The sequence below is a fragment of the Athene cunicularia genome (assembly GCF_003259725.1).
Source record: "Athene cunicularia isolate RWA chromosome 10 unlocalized genomic scaffold, athCun1 chr10_part1, whole genome shotgun sequence".
In the NCBI taxonomy this organism is placed as follows: Eukaryota; Metazoa; Chordata; class Aves; order Strigiformes; family Strigidae; genus Athene; species Athene cunicularia.
The window spans coordinates 17,955,074-17,965,651 of record NW_020799112.1 but is presented as its reverse complement, the minus strand read 5'-3'; the positions used below and the strand labels follow the sequence as shown (position 1 = coordinate 17,965,651).

Sequence of the window (10,578 nt, the reverse complement as noted above, 5' to 3'; positions counted from 1 at the left end):
TGATCCCCCCCCCCTCCCTCCCTCCCCTTCCTCCTGAAGCAGGCAGTGGAAGATCACTGCCATCTATAGATAGGAGATAGTATCACTAATACTATAGTAAATTGTTGGAACAGTTTCTCTCATGTTGGAATATTTTTCTTTCTTTCCCTTGAGCACTTGTCTCCTCAAACCCTCCTCCCCTTTTATAAACCCCACAAAGTCACCCACCCAACACACGCTGTTGTCTCTATGGCACACTGATCATGATCACCCTCATTAAAGGAAAAGCATAGTACTTTGAGAATCTTAGAAGTTCTGTAATATTTTAAGTCAAAGTTGAAGGGGGGAAGAAAAAAGTCAGGATTCACAAATGTGCTTTCCATTACCTAGTATATATGTCAAAATTTAGTATACATGTCAAAATTATAAATGGCTTCTTAAAGGTTTCTCAGATAGCAGCTGAGAAAAATAACAGATGCAGTGGACATTTGCAGAGGTGGTCTGAGTAAGTGGGTACCTGCTTTCCGTGTATCAGTGCCTGGGTCATATTTGCAAGATGACCTATCAGGAAAACCAAGCAAGTACAGTACTGTAGGAAGAGCAGAGCTATAGCTGAAACTCAATTTAATACCTGTCTTTTAGTTTTTCCCTCCAAAGAAGGGAGTAAAAAAGAAATCTGATAAAGTTCATGCTAATTTTATTTATTGCAGAAGAACAACACATTTGCAGCATATCGAAACCTGTTACATTTACCATAACTTTTAAAGGGAAAAATAATAGAATTCATCATTTCCCTCCTGTATCTTCCATATTCAGATATATTTTTTTTAATTGTAAGGAAAACTTTTATCAAACAAGTCAGACATCATTTATTAATATACAGTATTATGTCACTATTATGTCACTATTGTGTCACTATTATGTCACCACTATGTCACTATTATATACGCTGTTTCACTGAGTCCGTGAAATTAGTGCATATGTGACAACATCAAAAAATATTAGAATCACAGATAAGGCAAATTAAAAGCAGTCCAGTGTCTACATTAACGTTAAGTGATTTTTCAGCTTGCATACAATTTCTACCATGTTATACCTGACACAGTAAAGGAATTGATAGGCAGAATCAAAAAGAAACTAAGAAGAGATGACTGATTTCCCACTGATATATCTAAATGTAGGTTTGGGCTCACTAAAACTATTTTTAACTATGACTTGACAATTTAAGTGTGCAGGAGATCACACAGCTAGAATAGATAGGTAAAAAAAAAAATAAAATAAGTTAAATGCGGTAGAGTTAAAGCAATCTGTAACTGCAGGGGATTTCAACTACTGTCTGCCCAAATATTCTTCTTTATGCGCTGGAGAAATGCTTTTTCTTTGCTTCCCCAGGTGAGAGAAATTCCCTGGCTTGTTTCCCCTGCTGTCTGTATATCATCCTAGCAGACAGAGTAGAATTTTGCTTTGATTTGGGAGTCCATTACACCATGATAATATGATTGCTTTAAGGAACATGTTCTGGTACGTACAACATGCTTTTACCTGTACTAGCAACACCGAACAACTGTAAGTGTATTGCAGGAGAAGTTCAAGCAATAAAAGGAACAGCTAATCCGGTCTGATCATAGGGAAGGAGAGGTCTCTGACTCCCCAAATCTTTATCATCATTGTTTTGCAGGACCAGTTTCTGCTTTAAAAACCTGTGCCCACTGAATTGCAGAAGAATATACGCTTGTCTTCCTTAAAAACTTCTGAAAATTCAAACCCCAGTTCACAAGAGCATCTTTCAAAAAATACAGGCTGAAAGTTTGGGCCCCACTGAAGTCAGTGGCAAAAGCCCTGTCAGCTTCAGTAGGGTCAGAATTTCATTTATGATATTGATTCAGCTGCTAGCTTTAAATACAACAGTTTTCAGGTCGTTTCTACAGGAAGTCAATGTCAGGTGTATTTATTATTTTAAGCTGCACAATTTCTTTAGAAAAGTAAATATCTGAGTACCTTTACATTTCAACGAGCAAGGTAGCAAGTCTGTCAAGAGGCATGTCTGTATTTCACACATTTTAAACACATATTTAATTGAAATGGTTATCTGGCAACTACAGAATGAAATGTGTGCTTTTTCCCTATCGCTCTCAAAGGGCGTTTCTGTACATAACCAGAAGGTGGCATTCATGGTTAACAGTTAAAGGAATTAATTTATCCTATTTCTTTGCATATGAGAGAGGAGAGAAAAAGGTTTCTTCGTATAGTGGCAGTTACTCAATTAACCATGATGCTTAAACTAATGCAATAAATTTGATTTACGTATTCTTTGTTTTACAAGGAGTGGCAGAGTTATCCAGTAGCAGACATTAATCTTCATGACGAGACAGCAGGGACCTGGCAAGTTCTATTCATCTTCCTGTAAAGTATTTGATAGTAAAAGCCCTTCAGTTACACCATTTTGTTCTTCAAAATAAGACAATTTTCAATAATTCTTTGAGTACTATAATACCACTGTTATCAGAATAGTTATGAAATTTAAGAAAAAAAAATATCCAGTCAATGAATCTTAATCAGATTTTTCAAAGTCTGATCATTCCCATTTGTGATCCAGTCGGTCTATGGAGTATTGCCATATTTAACATCTGTGTCACATCATGCCTTTCCTGTTGCCTCATTGATCAACAGACAACATGTGATGATTCCCAGATGTTCAAACATGGCAGATCCCAAAAGACCTATTAAATTACAATGAAAGCAAAACAACATCCATGCTGTAAAAGTTTTGTTAAAATCAGGTATGTCTGAATATTCACAACCTTGCTACAAGATACTTACTGATATTCAAATTGCTTTTAAACATCAGTCAAATTCTTTGAAATGTCCACATTGTGTATGATATAAGGACACTGTGACATGGAGTTGATACAACTTTCTCTTCTGTAATATGAAGCAAGGTAAAATAGAATTAAGCATGTATTTATACATGGACAAGATAACTGGGTTTTATACTTTATTTTATTTTTTACTATTTGTCTGCTTTTATTACATACAGTCTATGTTCTTTCAAAGTTTTAGCTCTTGCTGATTATCTGTTTTTTCCCTGATAAAAAAAAAAATTTATTATCAAAGCAGCCTGTGCATTGCGTTCTCTAAGCAAGGCAAGGCAGCACATGCTGTTCTTCATTGTGTTCTTCTTCCACTGAAAAGGATCATTATAAAGACCAAGAGTTATTAAGATGATACTTAAAGCTCTGTTCCATAACTGAAGAGCAGTTACATAAAATTCTAGATTGGATTTCTCACAGTAAATGTGATCCAGTTTATGCTGGAGCACTACAACATTCGCCTTGAAACAGTCCTCACCATTTATCATACAGTAGTTTTAAGCTGAAGATGAATGAATATCCTTTACACCTTCCTGAAGCTAGTGTTCCTTTTCTAGTGATATTTCAATTTCAAATTTTGTGCTAGCATTGTCAACAATGAGAATGTTGTCATTTTCTGATGAACAGGGGCAGCTGTGTGTAGAAAATTAGTAGCTCTCTTTTGTCACCTGTGAAATAGCAGCACAGAACTCAGGTGCAATTTTTTGAAATCAGCACAGCATTATTTGCACAATACCACAGACACTCATTTAAAGTTACAGTTTATTTTGCCTTATGCTTTAATAAAAAGGAACATGGCTACTTTAGAAAGGCCAGCAAAAAGAGGGATGTTCCTTATGTGGTTATTTCTGATACATCAACATTTGCTTCTCTTAAACTAATTTTTTTAAATAGGTTGATTTTTCTTCACCAGAAAAGAGGCTAAGAAATGTCAGCTCAGATAGGGCTACATTTTTCTTTTTAGTACTTTCCAATAGAAAAAGGGTTTTTTCCTTATCCTTAGTGAAAAAATTTGTGGGTGCATTTCACAATGCAGCCTTTTCTCATGGATTTGTTACCTTGCTGTACCTCTGTGAAGAAGCTCCACTTGGCAACAACCTGCCCCAGCTGCCCCTCGCTGGCCAGGCTCCTGGTTAGACCAAATCTCCCACAGAGCAACATGCCACTGCCCTGACTGAACCCACCCTGAGAACCCCCCCGGGCCCTCACATGGCCACAGATGCATGAGAGGAGAGGTAGTCATGGGAAAATGGCCCCAAAGGCAGGCTCAGGCAGGCAGACCAGGTGCTTCTGTGAGGTAATCCTGCTGTACTGAAAACAACGAGATTGGAAATGACGTTTTTTCCAATTTGATCTGAAAAATGAAATATTTCTATTTAGGACAAATAGACCTACCCAAAGGAAAACATATTACATTTTATTTCAGTGGTTTATCAAGTTAGAAATCTCAAGCATGGAGGAAATAGAAATGTTCTGGGTGTCCAGGATTAGCACTAACTAATACTCTGTTATTTCCAGATTTGTCTCCACTGTGGAGTAATTTTGGACACTCACATCTTTATTCTTAAATTTACATGTGTAACTCATTTTTTGTTCAACAGTCTAGAGTTGTCTGTGAGCACTGAATGCCTAGGTATATGTTAATGGTTAAAACTAAAATTGTTTACTGCTACCAGAAACAACATACACACCTAAAAGTTACAAGATCTCCAAGTGGGAGCTGTTCAGCAGCTCATCCACATAATATAATTTGCAAGATTAGGATTGCAAAATTTTGATAAACTGCAGTGTGACAGAGCTGCATACACAAAAAAGGAGGTTGTTGTTCAGAATTAGGGTACCTACTTAGAGTATACATATATGTAACTTTAAAAAAATATCTAGAATTTGAGTTAATCTAAAATGTTTGTGTGTCTTTTTAAAAGAAACATATAATTAGAACCATATTTATTAATTAATGGCATAAGACCTAGCAAGCTTTTGTTTTGTTGTTGAAAGTTGCAGAACAGCAACCAGAGATTTAGGAAAGTAAGTGAGGATAGAAGGTATCTGCAGGATCATGGAGAAGCCTGTGGAGTACAAACACAGGAAGGAGGCAAGGAGAGAAGCAAAGATCTGGGTAATAGTAAAGCAACACATATGGAAAGTCAGCTTGAGAAGAACGATCACGTATGCCAAAAATAATTCACTAGCTACATTTAGTTGGAAGATCTGGGGAGCAAACATAAACATCCTAAACAAATGAAGTAGGTTAGCCAGAGTGTCTACTGGCCCCAGGGTCACATATTCCTACTCTAACTGCCAGCAGCATCCTTGTGGAACAGGGAGCTTTCCAAGTTCTGGCCAGTGCTGGCTGTGTAGACAAGAATGTCTGTTCTTCTCCCTTTCTTGTGAAATGTCAGAAATACCTGAGCTAGTTTATCTGCACAGGAAGTGCTATGATATGCAGAATTTGCTCTAGAAGCAAAACCATAGTGTTAGCCTGCTCCTGTACATGAACATATTTTCATATCACCCACTTCTTTTGTTCAGTTTTAAATAATTGTTTCATTTAAGTGTATAGAAAGGGTGCTAAAACAGGCTCATGAGATGTCTTTACTGTCTTGGGCATTTTCTTGCAGGATTCTCTTCTGAATTTATTGGGGTTGGCGTTGTTTTCCCAGTGTCAGCTCCCAAGTTTGGCCTGCAACATTAAACCTGGAAGATGACACTGAAAAAATAATGAAATGGATGAAATTTGGGACCAATTTCATCCAATGTTGTAGTCCTTTGGAACACTGTTATACATTACTTCATTTACTTGGGTCAATACTCATGTATCGGCGTCAATTCAATTTAGGATGCCCTTCATTCTTCTAGAATTGTCAAACCAGATGAACTCCCACCTATCTGGAAAAAGCACACAAACTTATATCTGAGCCTGATTTATTTTTAAAGCTTTCTGCAAGTTTGCCCTTGTTGAGCAGGGTATTGGCCAACTGTCCTTTCAAATAGCATAATTTTCCTAGAGGATCAACTTTCCAGAATGCTTATTTTCTAAGCACTAGTTTTCAAATGTATTCTTCTCCTGTGACCAAAAAGCACAGGCTATGACCATAGTTTTGATAACGAACAGGAAAAAGTAACCAGATAATCTGGTAACCAGATAACGGACCATTAGTGGCTATCACATCTGTGCCTGAAAGTCTTGCTCACTTTTGTTTGTTTAATTCTTCGCCCCTTCGCTCTTATTCAACATAGTCCTGTGGATGTACCATTTCTGACCTAATGATTTTTTTTTTTTCCAAACTGAAAGCCACAAAAGCCTATAGTAATGTAAGAGTTTGGGGGTTTGGGTTGGTTGGTTGGTTGGTTTGGTTTGTGTTTTTTTGCTTTTTTCTCTCCTTCCCCATTGTCTGTATTTTGAAGATGAAGTTTGGAAAATCAGACTTCTTCAACATGTAGAGAATTCATGTATAGTTTCCATTTATTTTCATATAAATCCAGAAATTGGGGTTGCTAATCTCTAATTCAACTACAGATGAAAGTCTCCCTTATGGGACTCTCACAGGTTTCTCTCAATGACCTTGGTTTTGTAAGCAATAACTTGGTTACTCAATAGGCTGTTTTCCCCTGTAGTTATTCTTGTCCTGGATCAGGTGAGTACATTCATAGTTTCCTTCTAATGCCATGTATAGATATTGATTGCAAGGTAAGCTGATGCACAGTAACTTGCTTTGAATATTTAAGCTTTAAGGAATAAATAAGTGCTTTACTTAGGCAGTGACTGTGGCCCAGAATCAAATCCGATAGAATTTAATCACAAACTTATCCTTTCTCCCTTTTTTGATGTTTTCTTTCATGGCAGTAACTACCAAAGACCCACTTCACTGACAGATTTCTCATTATTTTTAAGAGACATTCAAGCAAACATGGATGTAGTTGGCTTCAAATTCCAAGTAATTTCAACTGCTAAGATGCCTCTGGATCGTTTTTTAAATATTTCTAGTTTTCATTCTGCTGAAAACCTAATACTTCATATGGCTGCTATTGCAATTCCACAGGTAAGGTAATTTGTTTATTGAAAATCCAGTTACTATAATGTTGCTTGCCACATCTGGAGATTAAGTTTCTGCTGACTGTGTTTTTTACATAGTATTAGCCACAGTGAAATCCAAGTGAATTATGAATTTATCCATTTATCCAAGTATCTAGCTTGTTTGGATTTTGCAGGACCAATTTTCAAGCCTAGTTCTCCCATAGAAGTAGCCAGTGCATATTTTCTAGTCACTACCTTGATCTGAGCCCAGTTAGGAGTTCTCAGTTTGTACAAATTTCACTGTCCTTTTTAGCACATCTGATTCAGTAACAACAACATGTTGGAGCCATCATCTGTTTTCTCATGCACTTTGAGATTTCCTGAGTAGTGGGACTGTAATTGTTTAAATATCCAGACATCTAGCACTTTTTGCCCTGAAGGCCCTCTCCTTCCGAGACTCTGTGAAGCATTTTTCACTGTGTCCATGTAGTACTATGCCCTGGCCTGTCTTCTGCATGTAACAGTTCTTTTTAATAGAAGCTTTTCTTCCATCATGTCAGCATTTACCTGAACCACTTCCCATAGTTTATATACTATTTCTGATTTCCCCCATTTTACACACTGAATTAGTAACTCTTCATAAAATTTAAGGAATATCATCCAGCAAATCACAATCCCTTCCCCCCCTCCCCCAACTGTGTTTGTGATTATAAAGTTCTCAGGTATTGCTTAGCCAGCATACATTACTGGCTACAAGCTATAACTTTTACTTATATCTGAACTGAATACCATCTCTTCTTCAGGGTGTTTCTACCAAATCATTAACACCTGGACCATTCATGTTGGCTCACTAATTAAGTTTTCACCTTGTCTGTATCTTTGGGCAATTAGGCTGTGAAGTTGAGTTTCTACAGGGCATTTCCCACTTGGAATTTCTTGTATCACTTCAGCAGACAACATGACTGCTATCCTTGGGGTACAGACAGGATAAAAAAAAGAAAAAAGGAGGTTGTAGACATAAGGCCTTACTCAAGTTATCTAATCTAATTTTACAACTAACAGCTACAGTGACTTCATAATCCATTGATTCTCCTCCACAGTGACTTATTTGAAACTCCTTCCTTCTCTGCTTCTGGTCCAACTTTTCTTAAAGACAAAGATTAGCCAAAGCCACCTTCTCTCCCTTATTCCAAGGTACACTAAGAGGTTGCTTTAATACCTTTTATGGAACTCCAATTTCTTAGTTTAGGCCTTATTTTCTCGAGATCTCTACAAATGCATCACCAATTTAAGCCATACCCAGTTCGTCCTGGACAGTTAACATCTTGCTGCCTGTTTCAATTTGGAGGAGAAATTAGTGCTGAAATCAGGTGCCTGTGGTAGAATCATGTTTACTTATAAGGAGGCTGAAATGCTTTTTCCCTGGACACAGGTGGCACCATGTAGCATGGCAACTGCAGACCTCTTTCAAACATTACTCAGGCTAAAAACCTGGAAGGACTTTACCTTACAGTTTGTCTTCCAGAGCAAATGTTGACTGCTGCTATCCTCTTTCCTTTCTCCTTAGTCTCTTCTGACTCTCCTGTACAGAGTCCTCTGTCAAATAATAGCCAGTGGGAGTTCCCTAACTCATGGATATGTTTGTCTTTGCACTTTGTTTCATAGTGGTATATAATTGCTTCTGACAGGTGGGACAGCGATTCCTTTCTCCCCGTTTATAAATGACAATTACAGTTTTTGTACTTTCTGCCATTGTCCTCTTTGCTGGTATAAAGAAGTAACTATTAACATACTCTGGAAATGCCTGTCACTCCCAACCCGATAAAAATGCAGTAAGCATGACAGTGAGTAACACAGAGCCCAGCTGCAGCCAGCAAAGGTTATCTCTACTCTTGCTTCCCAGGCCTGTGCAGAAGTTTCAGCCAAATTGTAACTCCCAAGTGATTTTAGAGCCAGGATTGAGCAGCATATCTCAGAGCATGTCTTCCCCAGAATCTAAGTGTAGTCTGAAGGCACTTTACCAGTGTAGGCATACTCCTATTTATATTTATATCAGCACATTGCTGATACACAGCGTCCCGAGGTGTCCCGCCGCGTCCCGCCGCCCTCAGGCGTCCTGCGGCGGCTGGCAGAGGCGGCAGCATGTCGGTGGCGGGGCTGAAGAAGCAGTTCCACAAAGCCAGCCAGGTAAGGGGCCCGCTCCCGGCGCCGCAGCGCTGGCGGGGCCCGCGGGGGCTCTGGTGTTGATGGGTGGTTGCGCCCGCCGCAGGGCGCAGCGGATCCCTCGCCCTTCTCCCGTCGAGGTGGCGGCATCGCAGCTCGCTGGCGCCCGGGGAGGGTTTCCCTCGGCTTTGCCTCTGGGTCCTGCCTTTGATTTCTGCCGCTTAGTCCCTTGTGCGGATCCTTACAAGAGAGGGTCGCCCGGTGCCGCCTTTTGCTTGGAGCTTCAGGTCTTTTAGTTATTAGTGTTTGTTATTTAATGCCGGGTTTGCACTTGTGCTCTGGGGCCCCCGTTAAAGCTGTAGGCTGGAGGGCACTAGCTCTCTCCTAAAGAGTTCATTGTGTGCTTCCACAAAGTGCTGCTCTGTTATCCTACCTGGCATTACCGTGCGTTTGTCCTATAGAGGGTATCATACGTTTCTAGAGTTTTCCCTCCATTTCTAGATGCTGCACTGTTTATCTTTTCCTGGGTGAACTTTCATCTTCTCCTGACCCTTTTCTCTCCTGTTCTCTTTTTTTATAATGCGCTTCTCCTTAACCCGTCTGATTTCTCCTAAGAGACAAACCCCTTTCTGCCGAGCAGGGGGACCGGTTGCATTACATAGCACAGTAGTGCCCACCCGAAGCCCCGCGTTGGTGCAGCAGCAGTGGGATTCTTCTCACAGAAGGTGTTTGGAAGCCTCAGTGGCTTTGCTTGCTTGTTCCAAGCCTGGGAGATCTGTATTTCTGTCGGCTCTCATTAATGATAATGGTAATATTGAAATTAGTGTCTGTAGCCTGTTCGGTCAAATTGGACAACTGCTCTTGTCTTGCTGAGAGTGGGAAAAATAAAAGGTTTGTTGAGTGCTTAGCTGTCATCTTTCTAGGTCCTCCTTCACATATCTCACTTGTCAGCAGCCCAAATGCGGAATGTGCGCTTTGTTTGGATATAGAGATGCTAAATAATGTCATAAATCTGTATCTTTTAGTTAACTTTCACTGTTTCTTTGAGAAAATGGGGGACTTCCCTGTTAAACAAATACAAGGACAATTTATAAAGGGTTTGGTTTGGTTTGCACCTGACTTATGCTGGTAAGTGATACAGCCTTTGCTATGGTGAGTTCTAACTCAGGAAGCAGAAGGTATTTATCTGAGGAAGTTAGAGAGGTAACCACAACAAGTGCTGTCTCATCTAGCAACTGCTAACAGTGCAAGTTGCTTAATCCTGCCCAGATGTCAGGTAAACAAGAAAAAAAATGAGGGAGGGGATCTGATAAAAGTAGTAGTAATGGCAAAAAAGAACAATATAGTATTATTAATTTGACTGTAGAGTCATAGAATCATAGAATGGTTTGAGTTGAAAGGGACCTAAAAGATCATCTAGTTCCAACCCCCCTGTGTGGACAGGAACACCTTCCACTAGCCCAGGTTGCTAGTATGTTTATTGAAAAGTTGTAGTATGACTTCCAGAATTCATGGCAGTAAGGAATTGTGATGTATAACTCGGAATAA

General features: G+C 39.3%; 1 protein-coding gene across 1 annotated transcript in view; it reads left to right on the top strand.

Annotated features, from left to right (window-relative positions):
• The first annotated feature begins 8,946 nt into the window (after nucleotides 1–8,946).
• SH3GL3 (SH3 domain containing GRB2 like 3, endophilin A3) overlaps nucleotides 8,947–10,578 on the top strand; it is a 54,021-nt gene continuing 52,389 nt past the window's right edge. Inside the window, exon 1 of the mRNA XM_026856441.1 lies at nucleotides 8,947–9,054. Within this exon, the coding sequence (XP_026712242.1) occupies nucleotides 9,010–9,054 (45 nt within the window). The 5' untranslated portion in view covers nucleotides 8,947–9,009. The remainder of the gene's footprint in view (nucleotides 9,055–10,578) is intronic.